Source organism: Pseudophryne corroboree, chromosome 1, assembly GCF_028390025.1.
Source record: "Pseudophryne corroboree isolate aPseCor3 chromosome 1, aPseCor3.hap2, whole genome shotgun sequence".
Lineage (NCBI taxonomy): Eukaryota > Metazoa > Chordata > Amphibia > Anura > Myobatrachidae > Pseudophryne > Pseudophryne corroboree.
Window position 1 is genome coordinate 559,635,315 of NC_086444.1, and position 27,795 is coordinate 559,663,109.

Consider the following 27,795-nt stretch of genomic DNA (forward strand, 5'->3'; position numbering starts at 1 on the left):
TGAGGTAACGGGCGTTTTAGCGCCCCTGACGGTGTTTGAGACGCCTGGACAGGCACTAATTGATTTGCCGGCTGTCTCATGTCGTCAACAGTTTTTTGCAAATTGCTGACATTATCACTTAATTGTTTAAATACAATCATCCAGTCAGGTGTCGACTCCCTAGGGGGTGACATCACCAACACAGGCAACTGCTCCGCCTCCACATCATTTTCCTCCTCATACATGTCGACACACGCGTACCGACACACAGCACACACACCGGGAATGCTCTGATAGAGGACAGGACCCCACTTAGCCCTTTGGAGAGACAGAGGGAGAGTCTGCCAGCACACACCCAGCGCTATATATATATATACAGGGATAACCTTATATAAGTGTTACTCCCTTATAGCTGCTGTTAATATATTTATTTGCTGCCAAACGTGCCCCCCCTTCTCTTTTTTACCCTGATTCTGAAGCAGGACTGCAGGGGAGAGTCAGGGAGCCGTCCTTCCAGCGGAGCTGTGAGGGAAAATGGCGCTTGTGTGCTGAGGAGATAGGCTCCGCCCCTTCACGACGTCCTTATCTCCCGCTTTTTTGTGTAAAATGGCAGGGGATTAAAATACATCCATATAGCCCAGGAGCTATATGTGATATATTCTGTTTTGCCACCTAAGGTATTCTGTTATATTGCGTCTCAGGGCGCTCCCCCCCCCAGCGCCCTGCACCCTCAGTGACCGGAGTGTGAAGTGTGCTGAGAGCAATGGCGCACAGCTGCGGTGCTGTGCGCTACCTTAGTCTGAAGACAGGATGTCTTCTGCCGCCGATTTCACCGGACCTCTTCGTCTCTTCTGGCTCTGTAAGGGGGACGGCGGCGCGGCTCCGGTGACCCATCCAGGCTGAACCTGTGATCGTCCCTCTGGAGCTAGTGTCCAGTAGCCTAAGAAACCCGATCCACTCTGCACTCAGGTGAGTCCGTTTCTTCTCCCCTTAGTCCCACGATGCAGTGAGCCTGTTGCCAGCAGGACTCACTGAAAATAAAAAAAAACCTAACTAAACTTTTATTCTAAGCAGCTCAGGAGAGCCACCTAGATTGCACCCTTCTCGGCCGGGCACAAAAATCTAACTGAGGCTTGGAGGAGGGTCATAGGGGGAGGAGCCAGTGCACACCACCTGATCCTTAAGCTTTTATTTTGTGCCCTGTCTCCTGCGGAGCCGCTATTCCCCATGGTCCTTACGGAGTCCCAGCATCCACTAGGACGTCAGAGAAAGGTGGATTTTCCGGCAGTTGCCGTGGCCACCAGATCCGATAGACCGACGCCAAATAATTCCTCCCCTTTATACGGCAATACTTCCATATGTCGTTTGGAATCCGCATCACCTGACCACTGTCGCGTCCATAAACTCCTTCTGGCAGATATGGACATCGCATTTACTCTCGATGCCAGAGTGCAAATATCTCTCTGAGCATCTCGCATATAAAGGAAAGCATCCTTTAATTGCTCTATAGTCAATAAAATACTGTCCCTATCCAGGGTATCAATATTTTCAGTCAGGGAATCCAACCAGACGACCCCAGCACTGCACATCCAGGCTGAGGCGATGGCTGGTCGCAGTATAACACCAGTATGTGTGTATATACTTTTTAGGGTAGTTTCCATTCTCCTATCAGCTGGATCCCTGAGGGCGGCCGTATCAGGAGACGGTAACGCCACTTGTTTTGATAAGCGTGTGAGCGCCTTATCCACCCTAGGGGGTGTTTCCCAGCACGCCCTAACCTCTGGCGGGAAAGGGTATAATGCTAATAACTTTTTTGAAATTAGCATTTTTCTATCTGGGTTAACCCACGCTTCATCACATACATCATTTAATTCCTCTGATTCAGGAAAAACTACAGGTAGTTTTTTCACCCCCCACATAATACCCCTTTTTGTGGTACTTGCAGTATCAGAGATATGAATTGGGGTAGGAAAAAAGACAAAGAGAAGTCTGTACTGTTGACGCACTTGAGACGAATGATTATATACTAAAAAGTAACCTTTATTAGATATGTATTAAAAATGAGATGAACATATGTATGTTTTATCCCAAACTTGCAGTGAAACATAAGGTTTAAAATCACAAAACAAACATATAAGTGAATAAAGAAAATAAAGAAATGTGAATGAAAGATTAAAAGGCGTGTCCACGTGTGATTCCTTATTCTGCCACCTTCACGACATTATCCTGTATGTGGCCAGATTATTGATGTGAACAATTCTGCGATGTGGTACTATTGGTGACACAATTATGAAACTGATCAATTACTGATCTAAATAATTCTATAATATGGTGTTATGAGTGACACGGTTGTGAAACTGACCAATCGTCAGGGATCACTATATCTCTATGTCCCTTAAAGCTATATTCCCGATTATATTTCCACAGACAGATGGATTCAATATATGTAATATAAGGAATAGATCTCAAGAGTTGGGATATTATATGTTTGTCGTTATCCTGGAAGGGAAAAAGTTGCTCCAATTCAATTATAGGGTCTATTTATTCGATAGAGTGCTTGCAAGTGAAATTGCTTCTAAAAAATGTGGCAATTCCAGTGGCCAAGTATAGCCCTCTTCCTTTGAATAGTGTACTTCATAATATTGTATATTATAGATTCACAGCACTGAGCGCTCTCTTTAGAATCATGTCTATATTTAATTTGACAAGGGATTTAGAGAACAGAAGAGATAAGTTGAAAAACGATATTGACTCTATTTTTAATGCTAATCCCAGTCAACAGGACGTGAATGATCCGAATTGGACTGATGATCTCTATAGTCTTAAAACAGCCCTCATGAAACAAAGTAAAACAAGTTGGAACAAAAGTACTTTCGATAACTATCTTCGCAACAAATTGATTCCGAGGGGTCTGAGACCGAAACTATTTCCAGCGTATGAATTAGCGGATGAGACATTAAAGAAAGAATGGGAAGGGGTCTTGACCCAATGTTCAAATGATTTAATAAAAATTCTCATCAAGCATGATGAGATAATACTTACCCAATTGAATCAAGAAATCACCCTCTTAGGAGAAAGATTGAAAAAGTTTGAATCATTAGAGCAATTTCAATCCCGATACGAAAAATATAAAAAGGACGTAGAAGAATTCGAGAAAGAGATTATTGAAAAGAAACGTAGGAAATTCCAGAGAGATAAGACTGACTACGCCAACAATCGAGTATTCAAATGGAATACATTTACACAGCGCAATAGAACTAAATGGTCCACCAACTACTCCACTTCTGAAATGGACTCTTCAGAAAGTGAGAGCCCTAATAATAGAACCACCAACAATGTGTTTAGGCGGGATTTTTTAGAGAAGGCCCCAAGGCACCCCAGAACAAATTCAAATATGGGTGGCGAAAAATTAGGAGGGGCAAGAGGAGGCAGAAGAAAGAGAGACGATTTGGACTGGCGGGAGGAACCGAGAGAGAGGAGACAGTACAGGAAGTGATATCATCACCAGAAATGAACATGGATGATAAAACAGAAGACCTGAAAATCATTAATCTAACTGAAAGGATACGAACCCCTAACCAAATATCCGTATTAAGTCGGGGGTTATCGTTCTCCCCAGCACAAAAACCTGATCGTTTCGAATGCGAAAAAGATCTTCACCTTTTCACTAGAAAAATTCTCCTAAAGAAATTTTTCTCTAATCAAGAACGTAGGAGAACCAATTTATCAGCATCCAATTTTGATACTGAGGATCTCTCGGCTATACAAATGCTGGAAGAACTCTCTATGGAATCACATCCTATACACATTGTAGGTGATGGAAAGGAAAATAAATCCAGAATAACTAAAAAATCCTCATTTTTTCCAGACACAAAAATATGTCCTCAAGTGGAGGTTTTTCAAAAACTTGTATCCAGAGATCTTGACCAACTTTATTCACAGAATAAGAACTTTGTGGATAACCTAACAAGGGAGGAGAGATCTGCCCTTAATGAGATCGCCAAGTGGCAAGATACCATCATAAAGCCCTCTGACAAGGGGGGCAATATTGTATTATGGTCAAGAACGATGTACCTAGAGGAGCTAAACAGACAACTGAGTGACGAGAGTTGTTACAAAAGACTCTTTTTCAATCCCACCAGTACATTTCTCCAACAATACAACAGTATTGTACAAATGGCACATAACAATAATACTATCACCAAAAAAGATCTTGATTTCTTGACCATACATAAGCCTAAAATACCAACACTATACCTCTTACCCAAGGTACATAAAAACAATAAAAAGCCACCAGGCAGACCCATTCTATCCAGAATGGGTAGTCTAACGGAAAATGCCAGTATCTATGTAGACCATTACCTACGTAAACATGTAGTCACGCTTCCTTCCTATGTTCGTGACACAATGGATGTCCTCAATAAACTGAACAATCTTAGCGTCAACCCTGGAGTATGGCTCGTCACATGTGACGTCGAAAGCCTCTATACTAGTATCCATCATGATCATGGTATTGAGGCGACCAAATACTTTCTTAATATGGAGGCTCAGAGTGAACACAGTGAATTCCTTATAGATCTATTAAAATTCATACTGTCTCACAATTACTTCACGTGTAACGAGCGCCATTATCTCCAGGTAAGAGGGACGGCCATGGGGACGGCATATGCCCCCACGTACGCCAACCTCTACCTGGGGTGGTGGGAGAGGGAGATGGTCTTCCAGGAATCATTGGAAAAGTATACCAATAACATACTGGGATATTTACGATATATCGATGATATCCTAATGCTGTGGGAAGGCCCCTCCAGAGATTTAAGTGACTTCATTAACATCCTGAATTCTAACAAATTAAACTTAAGATTGACCTTAGAAGCCAGTCAGAAATCCATCAACTTTCTGGATATAACCATCCACATTGACACCGATGGAAATATATCGACAGACTTGTATAGGAAACCAACAGCCACCAACAGTCTACTACACTCAACCAGCTCTCACCTCCCAGCAACCATCAGAGGAATCCCTAAAGGTGAACTACTAAGAATTAAAAGAAACTGCTCGACTGAAGATGCCTTTCATATGAGACAGAATGAACTCACTACACGCTTCAAAAAAAGAGGGTATAGTAATCGTTTGATAAATAAATCAATCAAACAAGTGGAAACATATCCACGAGACTCCTTACTAATTCCTAAGATCAAATCCAAACAAGAGGAACCCATTAGATATGTAGGCACCTTCAATGTGTATTGGAAGGAAATTAATAATATCCTAACCAAACACTGGTCCATACTCCACACAGATGATGACTTGGCCAAAATACTCCCATGCAAACCACAAACGAGTTGGAGAAGGTCACCAAACATAAGAGATAAGGTAGTACACAGTCACCTATCTCAACCCATGGTGAATGAATTAGACAAGAGTGGTTCCTACCCCTGTGGAAAATGCAGGGCATGTAAATTTATGATCCCCACCAAGCATTTTTTTGACAGATTTGGCAAAAAATGGATGATATTTTCTAAAATTACATGTACCACCATAGGAACCGTATATCACCTTGAATGTCCTTGCCAAAAAATCTATATTGGGAAAACATCTAGACCGTTAAAGGTCAGAATTCTAGAACACATTGGGAGTATCCGAAATGCCAAGAAAGAACAGGCCAGATTCAAACCTCTACCTCCGGTAGCCAGACATTTTTTGAACCATCACAATGGGGACCCAAAGGGTCTCAAAGCCTTCGGCATTAAACACATACAACTTGGCATTAGGGGGGGAGATTTGGATCAAGCCCTACTGAAATTCGAAACTAAAATGATCTTCTTATTAAACAGCATACATCCATTGGGCATGAACGAATCCAACAGCTATACTCCGTTTTTACAATAAATCATCTATACAAAGCTATGATTCATGACAATAAGGAATAATGTAGGCTTAGATATCCCATTAGGATATAATTTACACCAATGTATTCTCATGCATTCAATGACTCATGTCACTTCACTCAATATAGCTCATGTTTAATTGGCATGAATGAATCCAACAACCATACCCTGCTCTTACAACAAGTTACTCATATAAAATTATAACCTATGACAACAGGAATAGTGAAGACCCAAATACTCCACCATGACTTTTTAATCCACATGGGTATATTCTTATGTATACAAATATACATGTCACCTTACTTATATGATTCACATATATCTAAGTATCCATGCAAGATGATATAGCACTCTTTCATCACTCACAATACGTTTTTCAGTCACATTAGTCACATATATCTTTCATTAAAACAATAGGAAACAGTAGGCACCACTCGGATCTAGGATATTTTCTGTTTTCACAACACTAGAGATTTTCACTAAATTTATTTGAACTTAGTATCAAACATGCTTGCACTTGCACATTCTTCACGTTTTACAATTCCATAGACCTAATTGATGACTAGATTTTTCATGACTCGCCATCAGAGTCGCATATCTATAATGTCACTTCACTTTTCTTTTTCTCTCCTTTTTTCTCTTGATATAATCACAATGGTTTATTTCTTCTTAATCTTTTAATTCTTGACATGTAGAGTATACATAATGGGATATATATTTTACTTAGATGTCATCATATTATATTCATACATACTATATATTGAGGTCCTTAGATATTGTAGTAGGATAATGCTGACTTTGCCTTATCAGTTTAGGACAATATCAACATAAAGTATGTAGGATGAGGGAGCAATATACTTCCTCTCTTTGGTACCTCAACACTGTTCCTCCATCGTATAGAGTTTTGATAGAAGTTACAATAGACGAACAATAGAAATATCCAGTAGGTTGGTAACTCAAAGGTGACTGGCGTAAGAACATATATGACTGATGGATGGAAACGAATCCCCTAAAATCTGTCATCTAACAAAACCACTATATATAATGTACTCTGTGTAAATCCCCTGAACAAATAAGAAACAATTTTATATATACATAAAATCTTATGAAAGAAAAATTTTGTCTGATACTCACCCATGAGAATACTTACCTGTGTAATGGAACATATATCATCGAATTATACATAGATATGTTTTACATGAAGGATGACAATAATTTAAAGTCAAAAGGAATATCCCATATCTCTTATAAAAGTGACCATATATCAGTGTTATAATATTCTCAACCTATCCTTGCTAATGAATTATTCCTATCAACTCTATAAGATCTGGAATGTAGAATTGATTATACAACCCAATCTAAATTTTAATCAGCACAAACCATTTTAAGATATAATTACAATAATAACACGTAGAAATAGATTTTATAACATACACATGGCAGGGTTTCACACGAAAAGGAAGATCCGGAAGTATGTGTATGTAATATAGGATTTAATTCAGAGGCATGGTTATTGGGAAACCTGATGTATGCCAGTCAACTTAAGCTACGATTCAACATCATGAAAGATATTTATATCAATACAAACTTATAAGAAGATCTGGTGATATGATTATAATGTCTATTAGAATTATCCAACTAATATATACAGAGGACGGGGTACGAGGGTACCGTCCTATACATCCCCGCTAGTTCAGCATACAATCTATCCGCAAAGGTAAACAAACAGCGTGATTGGATAGTGGCGGCACATGGGACCGATAAGCGGTTCCTATTGGTTAGCGGCTGCGGGTGACGTATTGGGATGCCGCCGATCAGTGATTGGCGGACGTCCCCGTGTGAAGAGATACCAGACGCTGATTGGGCTATGCAAATAGGATATATTCATGCCTAATGGAGCCGCTCGTGTTGCTCCCTGACGAAGCTGCCATAGACACAGTGAAACACGCGTGTAGGGCACGGCGTGTCCACGTGTGCCTTATTCTATGAAATGTTGAAAATGACTACATATGATTACAATACGCTATTTAGTAATTTCCACCAATAGAAAAACTGACATTGAGTTTGATAGGAATAGATTAGTGGCAAGTTTAATTTGATCTAGTTTAGGATATAATAGAAAGAAATGCCTAATTGAACTGCTATAAAGATTCACTAAACATTATATGGACTGCATTACTTCCTTGCACTATTAGCTGTATCACTGTGCTAACCACAATATATTTGCAAGGCAGCTCTATGTCTCAGCAAGATATGCATATATAAAAACACAGTGTAACAAAATCCTTTCTGGTAACATTGAAAGGCTGAGAAGCAGCTGCATATTTCACTAGTAATAGCATTTGCAACAGTATCTTTACCAGCTGCTGCATTTGCAACAGTATTCTTATTTAAGACTGTTAAAAACAGATACATCTTTCCAAGTGAATCAAGCAGCTGGGTGTCTCAGCAGCATATAACAGTTTATATTCTGTAACAATTTAAGAGCAATAGAGAATGAATCAAGCAGCAATAGCAAACTTTATTGAACTATTTTCTCTGACACAGTGTTGAAATAAATCAATTTTATTTAGAAAATAATTAAGACACAATTATATGAAGCTGATCACCGCTATATTCCCAAATATACATTATATTTAAGCATATGATTTATATTAATAGATGGTAATATTGGAGGAATAGATGATAGATTTTTTCCATAGATGGTAAAATTCATTCTATGAATTGATTTAAGATAGTTTAATTTGCTCCCATACAGCCAGGGTCTATTCATTATATATTAAGACACGAGCCATTTTTGGCCCCCTTCTTCCTTTTCCCCTGTTATATAATAGGTCAATATCTATTTCCAGGACCTACTAGGACCATCTCATATATATAACAAACAGAATTAATATAGATCACACTGATAGAATCGCACTGTAAAATAATAAGGAATATTCCTTCAACAGTGCAGTGAGAAGCTCATAAAACCTCAAATATATGTAACACAGTGGATGTCAATGATTGAAATGAGGTAGGACGAATTATATCGTCTGCTTTCTAAGATATTAGAGTTTGCCATACCTCTTAAGAAAGCAGTACCGCCTATGCCAGCTCACACCGATAGAATCGCACTGTAAAATAATAAGGAATATTCCTTTAACAGTGCAGTGAGAAGTTCATAAAACCTCAAATATATGTAACACAGTGGATGTCAATATTTGACATGAGGTAGGACGAACTATATCGTCTGCTTTCTAGGATATTAGAGATTGCCATACCTCTTAAGAAAGCAGTACCGCCTATGCCAGCTCACACTGATAGAATCGCACTGTAAAATAATAAGGAATATCCCTTTAACAGTGCAAGTGACAAGTTCATAAAACCTCAAATATGTGTAACACAGTGGCTATCAGTAATTGACATGAGATAGGACGAATCATACCGTCTGCTTTCTAGGATATTAGAGATTGCTATACCTCTTAAGAAAGCAGTACTGCCTATACTCTACCTGTCAATAATAGCTGACACGAAATTAGACGAAGTAAGCTGTTTTAGTAATTATATGTGTTTCCCAGTAGATTTGAGATTGCTATATCTCTAGGGAAAACAACATCGATCCTATTAAAATCAGACTGAAAAGGGTCTGACTATTATTACAAAGGAAGAGGGCTATACTTGGCCACTGGAATTGCCACATTTTTTAGAAGCAATTTCACTTGCAAGCACTCTATCGAATAAATAGACCCTATAATTGAATTGGAGCAACTTTTTCCCTTCCAGGATAACGACAAACATATAATATCCCAACTCTTGAGATCTATTCCTTATATTACATATATTGAATCCATCTGTCTGTGGAAATATAATCGGGAATATAGCTTTAAGGGACATAGAGATATAGTGATCCCTGACGATTGGTCAGTTTCACAACCGTGTCACTCATAACACCATATTATAGAATTATTTAGATCAGTAATTGATCAGTTTCATAATTGTGTCACCAATAGTACCACATCGCAGAATTGTTCACATCAATAATCTGGCCACATACAGGATAATGTCGTGAAGGTGGCAGAATAAGGAATCACACGTGGACACGCCTTTTAATCTTTCATTCACATTTCTTTATTTTCTTTATTCACTTATATGTTTGTTTTGTGATTTTAAACCTTATGTTTCACTGCAAGTTTGGGATAAAACATACATATGTTCATCTCATTTTTAATACATATCTAATAAAGGTTACTTTTTAGTATATAATCATTCGTCTCAAGTGCGTCAACAGTACAGACTTCTCTTTGTCTTTTTTCCTACCCCAATTCTAGCCTACAATTACTGTAGTTGACTGCACCCCCTCCTATATAGAGTATTTTTTGTTACTAAGAAGAAGGGGTTTTTTCGCCAAGTGGGTTTATGGTGACGAAAAACATACACCCACAATATAGCAGTACTAAATTGAGTGTGCAGATACTATATCTTTGTGCGTATCAGAGATATGCAAAGCCTCCTTCATTGCCGTGATCATATAACGTGTGGCCCTACTTGAAAATACGTTTGTTTCATCACCGTCGACACTAGATTCAGTGTCTGTGTCTGGGTCTGTGTCGACCGACTGAGGTAAAGGGCGCTTTACAGCCCCTGACGGTGTCTGAGACGCCTGGGCAGGTACTAACTGGTTTGCCGGCCGTCTCATGTCGTCAACTGATTTTTGTAATGTGCTGACATTATCACGTAATTCCATAAACAAAGCCATCCATTCCGGTGTCGACTCCCTGGGGGGTGACATCACCATTATCGGCAATTGCTCTGCCTCCACACCAACATCGTCCTCATACATGTCGACACACACGTACCGACACACAGCAGACACACAGGGAATGCTCTTATCGAAGACAGGACCCCACTAGCCCTCTGGGGAGACAGAGGGAGAGTTTGCCAGCACACACCCAAGCGCTATAATATATATGGGAACAACCTTATATAAGTGTTGTTCTTTATAGCAGCTTAAATATATCAAAATATCGCCAAAAAAATGCCCCCCCTCTCTGTTTTACCCTGTTTCTGTAGTGCAGTGCAGGGGAGAGTCCTGGGAGCCTTCCTCACAGCGGAGCTGAGCAGGAAAATGGCGCTGTGTGCTGAGGAGAATAAGCTCCGCCCCCTATTTCGGCGGGCTTTTCTCCCGTAGTTTTAGATAACTGGCATGGGTTAAATACATACATATAGCCTCAATGGCTATATGTGATGTATTCTTTTGCCATAAAGGTATTAAATATTGCTGCCCAGGGCGCCCCCAGCAGCGCCCTGCACCCTCCGTGACCGCTTGGTGTGAAGTGTGTGACAACAATGGCGCACAGCTGCAGTGCTGTGCGCTACCTTCATGAAGACTGAAGAGCCTTCTGCCGCCTGTTTCTGGACCTTCAATCTTCAGCATCTGTAAGGGGGGTCGGCGGCGCGGCTCCGGGACGAACCCCAGGGTGAGACCTGTGTTCCGACTCCCTCTGGAGCTAATGGTGTCCAGTAGCCTAAGAATCCAATCCATCCTGCACGCAGGTGAGTTGAAATTCTCTCCCCTAAGTCCCTCGATGCAGTGAGCCTGTTGCCAGCAGGACTCACTGAAAATAAAAAACCTAAAAACTTTTTCTAAGCAGCTCTTTAGGAGAGCCACCTAGATTGCACCCTGCTCGGACTGGCACAAAAACCTAACTGAGGCTTGGAGGAGGGTCATAGGGGGAGGAGCCAGTACACACCACCTAATCCTAAAGCTTTATTTTTGTGCCCTGTCTCCTGCGGAGCCGCTATTCCCCATGGTCCTGACGGAGTCCCCAGCATCCACTTAGGACGTTCGAGAAATACGCATCACTGAAGGCGCTGGGTCCTACCACTATTCTATATCTTGCACTTGGACTTTGAAATATGGTCTAACCTAAGAGGACTTTTCTACAGCGGCCATCTTAACTTAAGAAGTGATTTGTTAAGGCTTATTTTGTTATATAAAAAGTCTTATTAATTGTATATATTTTTGACACGTTAGACTTGGTTAATAGGTAGCAGCGCTAATTACACCACTATCTTGATATATATAAATGTATTTATCAATGTAAGAGTCAACAACAAAGCACACTACAAACCACAAATATAAGCTGCAACATTCAAACTCACGAATTGATTCTGGTTCTATATACAAATGTACCTCGCAAATGTTTAATTCATCAGACTAGTTTACAGTTTTTGGGCCTCTAAACATGAGGAATATGAAAGCATTTTAACCAGTGAGGGGCATTAATTTTGTCTTTGATTTCCACTTTGAAAAGAGTAATTATCGCACATCATACAGTACTTAGCTCTGTATGATCATACAGCTGTATATTTGTGAAATCCCTAAAGCATGCACAGTTAAAAAAAAAAAATTGGGGGGTTTGCAAATAACCAAAGTCATGGAACCAACATAAATGGTCATCTAATCTGACAGAACTAAACAAAATTTGTAAATAAGTACATAATACAAAACTATGGCAATAAGCTTACTTCTGTATGGGTATACAGGGAAATAGCTGAGCTTTGAAAAGGGAAAGGAGGTAGAAATACGCTAGCAGCTCATCACCAATTGGTAGAACTTGGGGATTTACACCTACTGCTCTGAACAGTGTAATCAAAATAACTCTTGGACGGGTAAAATAAAAAAAATAGCATTTCCCCAGAAATTTTATAAAGTAAAATGGCTGTTCTTCAATATAAACGTATGTGCATTTACAGCAAATTTGTTTAAGATGCCACTGTACTTATTGTTCCAGTCACCATATATAGATATGTCTACATCAGTGGTTCTCAATCTCAGTCCTCAGGACCCCACACAGTTCATGTTTTCCAGATCACCTAGCGGTTGCATTCATTACTCACTGATACAGTTTAAAACATCCACAGGTGAAGCTTGTTATTTCACTTGTGGTTCAGTGAGGAGACCTGGAAAACATGAACTGTTTAGGGTGCTGAGGACCAACTTTGAGAGCCTGTGGTCTACATACACCTTTGTTCCTTACATATGCTTCTTAGATGCAAAGAGTACTGGGGCTAGCATTACATGTACTTTTGTGTGCGAATAAGTTGAACACAAGAGAGAGGCAAAAGACAGGGTTGATATGAGAAGATGACTGTCTGAGTGGGACTACTATGGTGACTGTCTCTTTGTTACTTGTGACCACACTGATCCACAGCGCTCAGCTTGTTTCAGCTACTCATGGTACTTGAGCACATTTCAAAATGCACTTAAAGACCCTAAAAGAAAAATAAAATACTTCTGGGAGGATATACGTATACTCACTAATGCTTGGCAACGCATCTCCTTAGTTTATAGGTGATTTCAACCTTTTGTAATTTTGTTACTATTATTCTTTGTTGCTTTTATTGACCTCACTGATTGTTATGGCTTTGCATTTCAGTTGTTACAGTCAGTGCTTCCCAAACTGGGTGTCATGGGGCACTTGCAGAGGTGCCTTGGGTTGATGGTCCAGGACCAATTAAGATTATTTATGGTCAATGTAATAAGCAAAACCAGAGCTTGTGGCTTCCCATCATAAAATATGTGGACAAACAGAAGGGAATCCTGTCCCTCACCACATTACTGAACCTAAGCATGACATATACACACAATAGACTTAATATAGTTTTCAGAATGGCACAATTGTAAACTTTTGGCCGAGAGGTGCCATGAAAAAAAAAAAAGTAGCAACATTGGGACAGTCGGGAGGTTTATTTTACCTGCTCATTTAGCTGGCTATGTTGAAGAAGTAACCCCATTTTTACATATAAATATAGGTATATAATTTAACTTTTAAGTCATAGTTGTGTTGTTAGCTCGTAAACGAAAAAGAGGGGTGTGTATTTTCCAGCCACTGGAATTGTCTAATCATAGAAGAAGATAACCACTGTGGTAGCAGTGACATACTGCTCAGACCAATGACAAGTTTAATAACACATCTAGAAACATCAGCAGCATTCAAAATACATCACCAGGCAAGATGCAAAGAAAGCCATTCAGCAAACAGAGGGAACTCAGGCAAACTGCTTCCAAACTTATAATAAGTGCTTCGAAAGGTAAACTAGAACAAAAAGATTAAGCAGGAAGTACTTACCAAAATAAAGTGTTGCATATGAAAGCATGAAAAAGAAATAAAACAAAATACAAGCCAAGCTAAGAACAAAAACTTTTCTGCATATTTTTGCAATACAGTCTGTGAGCCCTCCTCGGGGGACTTCGACCTTCCTATACAAGATGAAAGCAGAACCTCCAGGGGCCCCCCTAATATAGATAAACTGTCATTTATGGACAAGTACTCCCCAGAATTTTAGTTATACCCCTTTCACACTGCCATGAATATCCCGGGATATTGGATATGAATGCGCAGCAACTGGCATTTCAACCCGGGGAGCAAGTAGGGTTGAACACAGGTTCAAATCGGCTCACGGTGCAATGTGAATGGGTAAGCAGCACCAGTTTACTGCATAGGAAGAGGCTGCGCTTGGAGATCCTTTCATCTCCAAACACCGTCTCGGGACACTTCGACGGTGATGTTACCAATCCGGCAATAAGCTGGATCCAGCCACCATTCTGAAAGGGGTCGCAGCTGCGTCTCACCCATGTACAAAAATCCCTGGGGCGACACGGCTCTGCGGTGTGAAAGGGGTATTACAGTTTATGATAACATTATACTTTATAACAGAAAGCTAAGCCCATTAATCTTATAATGTTGCCCATAAATGACCAATGCAAACACACAAAGAAAAAAAGAATTATATGTCCAGCAAACAAAATCCAGCAGCCTATCAGTGATAAAAGAAAGCGCATTTGAGTATTTCTTATTTTAACTACAGTAGCAAAGTAAAGTGTCTATAAAAAGCTGCAAGTACCCCATGTGCATTATAATGTTATGCTGATGACCAGCTGTAATGCCGATAAATTATTTACATCTTTTCATTTGGTCACCTGACTATGAGCTAACAAGGATTTATTTAACCCATTACATACGGTAGTGTTTATGCACATTTCCAAGCTTCCTGAATTATATTTCAACCAAACCATTGCAAAAATCTTCGTGCTTTATATGCAATGAGAATACAAATCAGGTCCTGTCTAAACTGTTAGGCACAGGGGAGATGTATTAAGCAGTGATAAGTGCAAGGTGATAACGCACCAGCCAGTGAGCTCCAATATGTAACTTTACAGTTAGGAGCTGATTGGCTGGTGCGTTATCACCTTCCACTTATCACTGCTTTATCACTTCTCCAGGCTTAATACATCTGCCCCATGTCCCTTTTGCAGTCTATCTAATAAAGAAAGGTCATTAGTATTGCTATGGACAATATTGGTCTTCTACTATATTCAATATCACAAACATTTATGACTATAGAGGGATGAATGCTTTCTGTGATCTCAGGAAAGGCTGGCTAGATTGCTTGCATTAAGTTAGTGTTAGAAATAGTTGTATGCTAGAGATTCCAGGCAAGGCAGGAAAGGTCCTAAGTGCTACTCAGATCTACATTATCTTCACCTGGGACTGTTCTTCAGGGTGACATGGCCACTGTCAGACAACGGAGATAAGCAAAACGGTGAGTTATTTGGTGTGCAGTATACAAGAGATGTGTGATGATAACAGGGGATGTGTCAGTTTGTAATCCAGTTCTCCCTGCAAATTGATCTCTAAGTACCAACAGTTTTGTGTTTATTGCTTTACAAAAATGCATTGATTGCAACTATTTTAAACAACATGTTATTTATATGACTGTACTTGAAAGTGAGAGCAACAATATCTAAAAGATAAAGGTGTCAGGGAGTGAAAGTAAGAGGATCATAACTATTGATAAAAAGAACTATGATGTCAGCATTTACACTTTAGATTTAGTAAAAGAGTATTATGTATTTACTTGTCCTATTTTTATACTTACTGCTGGACAAAACTTTTTTTTTCCATTTTTTATAGATTGGCTCAAATGCTGACAGCTAACGAAACAATACATTGGTTAGTGGGTGCACCAGCTGTTGGCCAATAACTACTAGCAACAGGATGGTTTACAGTGTAGCAGGGGGACCCCACTCTGCTGTTCCCCTTTTACAAGGTGATGAGCCCAGCCTGGCAAAGCCTGGTGCTGTGTGCCACTTATGCAGGAAAACTGCATGCTCCTTCTTCCATGCTTTAGCGGTAAGCAACAAATCCATAGCCCTTCTGCTGATCATTTGGGGGATGAGAGATTGCACAGCATTTAAACCCCCCCCAGAGGTGCAGGTAACTTGCAATTTTACATTTAAATAACTATGTTCAGTGTCTCAAAGCACAGTTTTTTGGTTGTAAAAAAGAAATTCCATCCACGTGAAGCTTAGTGTAAGTAAGTGAATGTAAAACAAGCTATTTTTAAAATGCTATTTAGAAAGTGGAATCCTGAAATATTCTTGTTGGTGAAATATTGGCAACAATGTTGTCATGGATTATTTTGGTACAAACTGACATATTCCCATAACCAAAAATGTACAATAGTAGAATAAGGTGAAACACAGAGAATATAGTAAGAAATCCACGCTTACCTGCCTTTATTTTCTTTTCCTTTCACCTTACTTTCTTGACTTTTACCAGCCATTGGATCCCATTCTACATAGGAGTCTTCCACTTTCAGGTTAAGATGGGAACATGTGTTGTCAAGGCTAAAGGTCAGCGCTGCAGCACAACAAAAAACAGGTTTGATGTTATGTATGAACTTTGCCTCAAACATTTGAGCTCACAATTGTTTTACAGCAAATTGGCATCTTCCTTTACTGCTCTGAGCTGCTGAAACTCTAAGGGTGGGTACACACTTAAACAGTATCTGCCCAGTTTGTCAAATCAGAATCAAAACGACATGTCAGGCATATTGTTAAGTGTGTATGTCCGATTTCTTGGGGGCGTGGCCACGACGGCTAAGGAGTAGGCAGCAGGTCTCGGGAGCTCCCCGGCCACCAAACTCCTGATACCCATCCTTAATCCCTCTGGTGCTCCTACCCGGCCGAATCGCTCACCCTGCACTGCTGGGCACTGCCGGGCGTCCCTGTCCGTGCTCTCCGGGTCCCGTAGACGCGGCTCTCACCGACATCCGGCCCTGCGGCCTACAAGGTCTCCGGATCCCCGGCCTCGATTTTGGCGGCCTCGATCGCGGGACACCCGGAGCTTGAGCGGCGGGCTGCCGCTGTTGCTGGAGCCCGCAAAAGGACTGTGGGGGGGAGATAGCCTCTTCTCTGCCTCCAGGGCTGCAACCTGGGTCCCTGAAGTGACCCTGAAGACGGGTGAACAAACAGGTACTCCTGGGGAAGGGGAAGGGGAAGGGACACTGCGGCCATTTTGGGAGTGAATGATAAAGGCTGCTGCTAATGCCTGCACGTTTGATGGGCTGCCTGATGGAACTCTCCTGTGACCAGTGAGCCTTTGTTATTTGGGACCTCACTATCAATGCTCACTCACTCTCAGCCTCTCAGTATCTATAATACCTCTATGCTAATACCTACCTGAGACTGGAGACAAACTCAGCTATTTATTGTGCACCGCCCTTCCAATATAACATACTGGAACTGTACTTAAATCAGATCTGCCTACACTGCTGTGCTGCACCAATTTCTCACAGTGTACTACGTACCATCATCCTACTTTACTATTCTGACATATTGACTGTACGCGGCTGATTCCCGCCACTGATTATACGGGCCTGGCTGCGTCCGTCATCTAGCCACAACCCTATACTATAGCCTTCATCTGGGAAGTGTGTGACTGCTCCTGCTCAGCATGGTGGGGGGCGGCCGGAGTGCGGCCACGGCCAAACTTGAAAAATTTACCAGACAACCCAACCCTAGGGCTGCACCGGCTCCTTCTCAAGAAGCTTCTCCAACACACTCGACCTTCCCTCCTGAGGCAGCGGTTGATTCCCCGGAGGTAGTGGGGGCCCCGTCTATTCAACAAGTGCTGGAGGCTATAGCCGGCAGTGAACAGCGTCTCTCCGATAAGATGGAAAAGGTGCAGTGCGATCTCTCCTTGCTCCGCCAAGATGTACAGCGTATCCGAGAGCGAGTGGGTGAGGCGGAGACACGGGTCTCCAACCTGGAAGATTTATGTGGTCCCCTCAAGCAATCTGTATCTGGGGTGACCCAGCAGGTCTCCTCACTTCAAACCAAGCTCCTAGACATGGAGGGACGGCTGCGTAGGAACAACGTCAGATTCGTAGGCCTGCCTGAAAAAGAAGAGGGTCCGCAGCCGGAGGAATTCCTCGAATCCTGGCTTAAAGAACTATATGGCGCTGAGTCCTTTACGGCCCATTTTACGGTGGAGCGTGCACATAGGATACCATCTCGGCCTTTACCCCCAGGTGCCCCTCCTCGCACCTTCATCGCTAAATTCCTGCACTATAAAGACCGTGACTCGGTTCTCCGTTTAGGTCGCACGAAGGGCCCGCTGGTCCGCAATGGAGTTAGGGTTTCGGCCTTTCCGGACTTTGCCGCAGACGTCCAGAAGGACCGTGCCCAGTTTATGCCCATCAAAAGACGGCTGCGAGACCTCAACATTTCATACTCTATGCTGTTTCCCTCAAGGCTCCGAGTTGTGGCGGATGGGGAGACCAAGTTTTTCAACTCCCCTAGAGAGGCGGCCCAGTGGCTGGACAGATATGCACCGGGTGCTCGGCAACTGGCTCCGGAGTGATCTCCTACGAAAACAGCCCGGGGTTTGATCCACCGGAGGCTTGATCATGGTTCGGGGAGCCCCCTCTCTTTGCACTGGTGGCTCAAGACTTGTACGGCCAAGCGGCGTTGGCCAGAGAAGGGTTGGAGGTTCAGTTAAGAATCTAGCCTTCCTAGCGCTTGGCAGCTAGCTTGATTGTTCGGGATATAAGTATGCCGAAGTTGGGGGTGGTATACGGGGAGGGAATGGTTATTTGGGAAACTGCTAGTTGCGTTTCCTTTTGCTATTTTTGGGGTTTTATTTTTTTCTTTAGTTTGTTATTTTTCTTATTCAAGTATTTACGGAGGCAAGAATGTTTCATATTTAGATGCTGTGGCTTACAAAGCAGGGCTCATATACGTCATGTTTTATGGGTATTGATAATGCTTATACTCAAAATGTATTTTGGGAGAGGTCCATCCGGGAGGTGTATAGAGTTTATAGGGGGTCATGATTAATCTGAAAATTCTGGCATGGAATGTTCGAGGTCTGAATAACAACATCAAACGCTCTTTGATACTAAATATGATTAAGAAATATGACCCGGATATTGCATGCCTCAGTGAGACCCACTTGGAGGGACAGAGGTTACTGTCCTTACGACGGGCCTGGGTGGGTTGGGCCTATCATGCCTCCCACTCTTCCTTTTCTAGGGGGGTCTCAGTTTTGATTAAGAAGACAGTGCAATTCGAGTTGATATCGATTAAAACTGACCCGTATGGAAGATATGTATTTATAGAGTGCAAGCTGAACTCCCAGCCCTATTACATATTAGCAGTGTATGTCCCCCCTCCTTTCTCATACAATGTGCTGCAACAAGCTGCGTCCTTCATAGCCCCCTCCCCTAATACCCCAGTGATATGCTTGGGGGATTTTAATAATGTCCTGGATCTGTCTATGGACCGATGGCACTCCCCACAGGCTGCGCTGGCGGGAGGTGGTCCTACCAAGTTTGCGGATTTTTTAAATAGTTTGCAATGGGTAGATGTATGGCGACTTCGTCATCCTGCGGTTCGTCAGTTCTCCTGCTTCTCCAGTACTCATGGCTCCTTCTCCAGAATTGACCTGATGCTGGTGTCCCCCACCCTCGTCCCTAGGATAATTGACGTCCACTACGAGGCTCGAGGGGTCTCTGATCACTCTCCTCTGATGATGACTCTTGCTGTGGAAAGTCAGAGGGGGCATTCCTATTGGAAATTACACCCCTCCTGGCTGACCCAGCTGGGGGACTGCGGTGACTTGGAGACTCAATGGGAGGGGTTCTTTGGCGACAATATAGGGTCTGCCCCGGGTACAGTAGTTTGGGACTCGTTTAAGGCGTTCTTGAGAGGCTCATATATTGGACGGATAGCGGCTCATAAAATGGCCTCTAGGGAGAGAGAACAGGCCCTTGAAAAAGATGCTAGAGACCTAGAGTCCCAATATTTGTCTGACAACGCCCCCGCGACAAAGACACGATGGCTGGTGGCTCAGTCAGTTTGGCTGGCCCACCTGTCTGATAGAAACTCTCGCTCCCTTCTTTTCAAAGCTACTAATATATATATGCAGGCTGATAGGACGGGGGGCCTTCTGGCCCGCCTTATACATTACGATCGCCCTGGGACCACGATCACCCAAATGTTCGGAGCGGATGGCTCCTTTGCCGACACCACACCGGACATCGCGTTGTTATTCCGATCTTACTTTTCTGAGGTTTATAATTCTCAGTTGCAGCGCTCTGCTTCTGATCTTTCACGCTACATGGGGGGTGTCCCGCTGCCTGCACTCTCCTCTGAGGCCTGCGAGTTGCTGGAGGCACCTTTAACGCTTGAGGAGGTGACTGCGGCCATTGGTATGTCCCCTAATGGCAAGGCTCCGGGATGCGACGGAATTCCCTCCGAGGTATATAAGAATCATATTGATTTTTTTGGCCCCAAGCTGCATGCCCTATATCTAGATATATTTGCCAAAAACGATCTCCCCCCCTCCATGTCAGAGGCAGTTATAATAGTGATCCCAAAACCCGGTAAAGACCCCAAATCTCTGGACTCCTATAGACCGATATCCCTAATTCCCACCGACGCCAAGATCCTGGCAAAGATACTGGCAATACGGCTTAACACAGTGATAACCTCCCTCATTCACCCGGATCAGACTGGCTTCATGCCAGGAAAGTCCACGTCTATTAATTTACGAAGATTGCATACCATTTTACAGCTCCCACACGAATTCCCTTCTGACTCGGCTGTGGTCTCGCTGGACGCGGCCAAGGCCTTTGACAGCATTGAGTGGGCTTATTTGTGGGAGGTGTTGGCTCGTATGGGATTTGGACCCAATTATATAAAATGGATTAAACTACTGTATCAACATCCGAGTGCCAGGATCTTGGTGAACGGTTATGTATCCCCATCTTTTCAATTGACCCGAGGTACTAGACAGGGTTGCCCCCTGTCCCCTACGTTGTTTGCCTTGGCCATAGAGCCCCTGGCATGCTTGATTAGATCACACCCGGATATTGTGGGAATATGTACAGGATCACGTGAGGATAGGATAGCTCTTTATGCCGATGACATGTTGCTGTTTTTGCAGGATTACACCAGGTCAATGCCCATCCTGCTGCGTGTGATAGAAAGATTTGGAGATCACTCGGGCCTTAGAATTAACTGGCCTAAATCATACATTATGCCAGTCATAGGCCCCCCTCCTACTGTTTCCAGAATCCCCCTACCACTGTGCTGGACGGTACAGTTTAAGTACCTTGGAATCCAAATAACTAATGACCCTTCTGATTTTGTCCCCCTGAATCTGGATCCGACCATGCAGTGGGTCATGGGCAAATCTAAGACTTGGTGTAAGCTTCCACTAACGGTCTCTGGCAGGGTTAATCTCATTAAAATGATTATACTGCCTAAACTCCTATATATTATTCTTCAATCCCCGGTATATATCTATCCAACATTCTTTAGAAAATTGAATAGCGTTCTGTCCTCACTGATCTGGGCTAATAAAAGACCTAGGATACAGTTAAATACCCTTACCAGACAGAGATCTGACGGTGGCCTGGCTCTACCTAACTTTCAGATATATTACTTTGCTGCTCAGCTGACTCATATCACTATATGGGCACAAAACTCTGAGACTGACTCTCTACATTGTGAGTTTATCCGTTGTTACTTTCCCTACCTCTCTCCCATGCAGGTGTTACTGAGTGGGAACATGGCTAGGTTTCTTCCCCCTATCATTTTTCAGGCCCTAAAGATTTGGAGGGCCCTGAGAGACCTCCTGAGATATGACGACCTTGACCCGGACACTCCCCTGTGGTACTCTGACTGGCTCCCTGAATTGCATGCGCTTGAGGGGCGGGAGGTGTGGGCTCCTAGATCAGTGATCTCTGTCTCTCAACTTTATCTAGATACTACATTAAAATCCTTTCAACAGCTGAGGGATGAGTTTGACCTACCCAATTCCTACTTCTTCAGATACCTCCAGCTTCGTCATGCCCTCCAGACCCAATTTGCTGAAACACCCCCGCGAATCCTCCCATTTCCCATCAAGACATTTGTGACCACTTTGGGTCAGGCTAGGATGGTCTCACTTGCGTATGGATATCTTCTCACCAAGCTCCATGCGGACCCCTTGACGCGTCTCCGTGGAAAGTGGGAGGAGAATCTGGGTCCAATAAATGAGGAGGATTGGGTCCTCGCTTTAGAATACCCTGCTAAGGTTACTAAGTCCCTTAGGTATCAACAGATTCAATTCTTCATTTTACACAGAACATATATGACCCCAGCTAGACTGGCTACGTTTGGCACGGGCAGATCTCCTCTCTGTCCTAAGTGTGGGGGGGCGGTGGGAACATACTGGCATTTAGTGTGGGACTGTCCGAGGTTGGGGGTGTTCTGGTCGGGGGTCGGGTCAATTCTGGAGAGTACGGGGGTGCCTGGCGGACTGCTTACCCCACAATTTTGTATATTGGGAATGGGGTGCCTTGCTCCTGAGTCTGGTTCAATGGGTCTCTATGCTCTAAATGTATGTGCCTTGGCTAAGGTTTGCATTGCAAGAGTGTGGATGGCCCCTAAAGGTCCGTTAATATCTGCACTTAAGGCCTTAATTAATGATACTATAATTAAGGAGAGATATGTTTACATGAAGCAAAACGCATCAGCTAAGTTTGAAAAAGTTTGGTCTCCATGGCTAGACTCCCCCCACTCTCATCCTGTTCCCCAAATATAGTAGACACTAAAGTGCAAGCATGTCAATAAATTACTATGACTGAAGTGTATTGAGACGATGACGGCTGGGCCCTGCGAGCCCACATGCTCACACACGTGTATGACTAGTGGAGCCCTGAATCTAAATACTCCTTCTTAATTTGCCTCCCTTGCCTTTTTCTTTGGTTGTTTGTTATTTTTCTATAGTTTAGATTACGGGTTTAAATATAAAAAATAATGAGGACTAATATAGATGGGTGCGGATTTTGTAGGTCATGAAGGTTAGAGCATTAGGAAATCCTAGTATACATCTATACTGAAAATGTATTGATATCTTTTTTTTTTATGTAAGATATGTGTAAAACATGACTTGACATGCTATAAATGGATGTAATGCTTGAGACATGATTATGCTCTACAATGTATGTACCTTAATCTCCAGACTGCTGAATAAAAATTACTTTATTAAAAAAAAAAAGTGTGTATGTCCGATTCTGCACCACTCCTGCGGGTCACATGCTATATCTTCCGGTCGGTTGTGCTCCATGCCAACCAGAAGATGTTCCCTGCATCATGCAGTGTGTACACACTGCATGATGCAGGGTTCTGACGCCATTGGATTGACTGGGTAGACATCGTATCAAAGTTTGGAGAAAGAAAGCAGAGAGTGATAAAGTACAAACCAATCAACTTCTGTCATGTTACAGGCTGTGTTTGAAAAATGACCAGAGCTGATTGGTTTGAACTTTCTCTCTCTCCAAGCTTTGATACATCTCTCCCTGTGCTGGTTGCACTATCCTACTTGCTGAGGTGGACCATTAAGTACTCTAAGTACTGCATTTGTAAGTAAAACAATTAAATCAAGCAACTGGGCTAAACCATGCTGAACTGCAGGTAGGGAAGCTGTAACATGTGCAGAGAGATTTAGATTTGGGTGGGGTGTGTTCAAAGTGAAATCTAAGTTGCAGTGTAAAATAAAGCTATCATTTGTGGGCTACATGCAGCCAGTATTTACCCTGCACAGAAAAAAATATAAGCCAAACAAATCTAAATCTCTTCACATTATTATTATCCTTTATTTATATGACGCCACAAGGGATCCGCAGCGCCCATTTCACAGTACATAATCAAATGAGCAAACAAGAAAACAGCACTTAAAGTACAGGACAATATAGGACAGGTATAGAAAACCAGGGTTAGGTGCCACCAAAGGGAGTATGGAGTATAAGATAGTGTAAGTAAGAACAGGAAAGAAGTCCCTGCTCTTGCGAGCTTACACGTCATGTTACATCTGCCCCACCTGCAGTGCAGCATGGTTATGCCCAGTAGCTTGCTTTTTTTGCTTTTCTTACAAACATGAATCAGGACCTACAGTATATATACAAGTGTGAATAACTATATAAAAGGACCACTAAACCGAACTGCAGTGGCTGCGGTATGTGGAGGAAAGTGCTTTCCTCCAGAACTACAATATTATCTGAAACATCTGCAGTTATGGTTTATAGAAATATTGTAACTGTTATTAGGTAACCGGTGTTTCAGATTTGGTGATTTCAAAAATGGCAAAAGCTAACAAACAGAGAGATGGAAAATAAATGGTCTCTTCTCTGAGGGCTTCCAGTGCTCTCTCAGTTCCCCTGTACTAATGAGAAGTGACTATATGGCGTGAATGCTTGAGACAAGCTGACATGTCTCTGCCTATTCCAGTTCCCCCAGTATCACAGCCTTAGTACGGAACTTAAGACAAAATTCTTCAGGGTAAATCAGTTTCTATGGAAGACAATTTATAAATTCCCCAGGTCACCAAAGGACTTGCTCGCTACTTTCTATTAATGTTTATAGTATTGGGAATACAAAGAAGACAAATACCTACAAATGCTCAAAAAATGTAACTACTGTGAACATGTGGGAGTCATTTAACCTGTATAAAAGTAATGGTCTATAGCAGTGATATTCAACATATGGCCCTCCAGTTGCTGTGGAACTACACATCCCAGCATGCCCTATGCCACACTTTAAGAAAGCTCTAATAGCAAAAACGTGGCAGGGCATGCTGGGATGTGGAGTGTCACAGCAACTGAAGGGTCGCATGTTCAATACCCATGGTTTATATCCTTGTGATTTTATAGGTCACAAGTACCCAATGACTTTACTGTCCATATAATTGACAGTATTCCTTATACTGTATTACACTTTTGAACCATGAATTGATGACATCAGAACTATTCATTGTCACATACAGTACATCCGGAAAGTATTCACAGCGCTTGACTTTTTCCACATTTTGTTATGTTACAGCCTTATTCCAAAATGAAATAAATTAATTTTTTCCCTCAAAATTCTACACACAATACCCCATAATGACAACGTCAAAAACATTTTGTTTTGTTTTTTGAGATTTTTGCAAATTTATTAAAAAGAAAAAACTAAGAATTCACATGTACATAAGTATCCACAGCCTTTGCCATAAAGCTCAAAATTGAGCTCGGGTGCATCCTGTTTCCACTAATCATCCTTGAGATATTCCTACAGCTTAATTGGAGTCCGCCTGTTGTAAATTCAGTTAATAGGAGATGATTTGGAAAGGCACACTCCTGTCTATATAAGGTCCCACACTTGACAGTGCATGTCTGAGCACAAACCAAGCATGAAGTCAAAGGAATTGTCTGTAGACCCCCGAGACAGGTTTGTCTCGAGGCACAAATCTAGGGAAGGGTACAGAAAAATATCTGCTGCTTTGAAGGTCTCAATGAGCACAGTGGCCTCCATCATCCATAAATGGAAGAAGTTCGGAACCACCAGAACTCTTTCTAGAGCTGGACGGCTGTCTAAACTGAGCGATCGGGGGAGAAGGGCCCTAGTCAGGGAGGTGACATAGAACCCGATGGTCCCTATGTCAGAGCTACAGCATTCCTCTGTGGACAGAGGAGAACCTTCCAGAAGGACAACCATCTCTGCAGCAATCCACCAATCAGGTCTGTATGGTAGAGTGGCCATACGGAAACCACCCCTTAGTAAAAAGCACATAACAGCCCGTCTGGAGTTTGCCAAAATGCACCTGAAGGACTCTTAGGCCATGAGAAACAAAATTCTCTGGTCTGATGAGATGATGAGACAAAGGTTGAACTCTTTGGTGTGAATGCCAGGCATCACGTTTGGAGGAAACCAGGCACTGCTCATCACCAGGCCAATACCATCCCTACAGTGAAGCATGGTGGTGGCAGCATCATGCTGTGGGGATGTTTTTCAGCAGCAGGAACTGGGAAAACTAGTCAGGATAGAGGGAAATGAATGCAGCAATGTACAGAGACATCCTGGATGAAAACCTGCTCCAGAGCACTCTTGACCTCAGACTGGGGTCACGGTTCATCTTTCAGCAGGACAACAACCCTAAGCACACAGCCAAGATATCAAAAGAGTGGCTTCAGGACAACTCTGTGAATGTCCTTGAGTGGCCCAGCCAGAGCCCAGACTTGAACCCGATTGAACATCTCTGGAGATCTGAAAATGGCTGTGCACAGACGCTTCCCATCCAACCTGATGGAGCTTGCTAGGTGCTGCAAAGAGGAATGGGCAAAACTGCCCAAAGATAGGTGTGCCAAGCTTGTGGCATCATATTCAAAAAGACTTGAGGCTGTAATTGCTGCCAAAGGTGAATCAACAAAGTATTGAGCAAAGGCTGTGAATACTTATGTACATGTGATTTTAGTTTTTTATTTTAAATAAATTAGCAAAAATCTCAAAAAAACTTTTTCCACATTGTCATTAATGGGGTATTGTGTGAAGAATTTTGAGGGGAAAACGAATTTATTCCATTTTGGAATAAAGCGGTAACATAACAAAATGTGGAAAAAGTGAAGCGCTGTGAATACTTTCCGGATGCACTGTATACTAACAAAGGATTTCATTGGGTATTTACATATTATAATATAGTTTAATTAATCGTACACAATAAATTACGTAAAGTAAATTAATCCATAAAATAATTATGATGTACAATATGAGAGTCTCTAGCCCAGTGTTTCCCAACTGCGGTCCTCAAGGCACACTAACAGTCCAAGTTTTAGTAATAGCCGTGTTTGAGCACAGATATGTACAAGTATAGGTTTCCTTAAAACCTGGCCTATGAGGGGTATATTTACTAAAGTGCTGGTTTTTAGAAGTGGAGATGTTGCCAGTGGCAAACAGATTGTACTTATTTATCTAGCACCTTCTAGAAGATAATAGCTTCCATCTGATTGGTTGCTATGGGCAACAGCTTCACTTCTAAAAACACACTTTAGTAAATATACCTCTCATAGGCCACACACCCCTTAGCATGCCCTGAGTACCATGGCTGGGAAACACTGCTCTAGCCAATATATTATGTAAATGTAGCTGAAATGACAAATTTGCTATCTACTTAAAACTGAAGATCTCAAAAATGGATAGCTTGTCGGCCATACACTGTAGATTCTACACAAGCACAATTATGTTGTGCATGCTCATATTAAGCACATTTATATTTCTCTATGCTTTGCTAGTGTTTATGGATTTTATGCTGTGACTCTAATGTAAACTTCAAAAATATCCCGACTACTACAGCTTATGTACCGCCCCCTAATTCATCTAAAAATAAGAATTTACTTACCGATAATTCTATTTCTCGGAGTCCGTAGTGGATGCTGGGGTTCCTGAAAGGACCATGGGGAATAGCGGCTCCGCAGGAGACAGGGCACAAAAAGTAAAGCTTTAGGATCAGGTGGTGTGCACTGGCTCCTCCCCCTATGACCCTCCTCCAAGCCTCAGTTAGGTACTGTGCCCGGACGAGCGTACACAATAAGGAAGGATTTATGAATCCCGGGTAAGACTCATACCAGCCACACCAATCACACTGTACAACCTGTGATCTGAACCCAGTTAACAGTATGATAACAGCGGAGCCTCTGAAAAGATGGCTCACAACAATAATAACCCGATTTTTGTAACTATGTACAAGTAATGCAGATAATCCGCACTTGGGATGGGCGCCCAGCATCCACT

The 27,795-nt window shown here is 42.2% G+C and overlaps 1 protein-coding gene across 3 annotated transcripts in view; it reads right to left on the bottom strand.

Annotated features, from left to right (window-relative positions):
- FSD1L (fibronectin type III and SPRY domain containing 1 like) overlaps nucleotides 1-27,795 on the bottom strand; it is a 240,097-nt gene that overhangs the window by 39,323 nt on the left and 172,979 nt on the right. For 2 of the 3 annotated variants that reach the window (XM_063914148.1, XM_063914147.1), the window contains exon 9: nucleotides 16,432-16,561. In XM_063914148.1, coding sequence (XP_063770218.1) covers nucleotides 16,432-16,561 — 130 coding nt within the window. Of the gene's footprint in view, nucleotides 1-15,403; nucleotides 15,434-16,431; nucleotides 16,562-27,795 lie in introns of all 3 variants that reach the window. The other variant, XM_063914146.1, reaches the window with a different exon arrangement.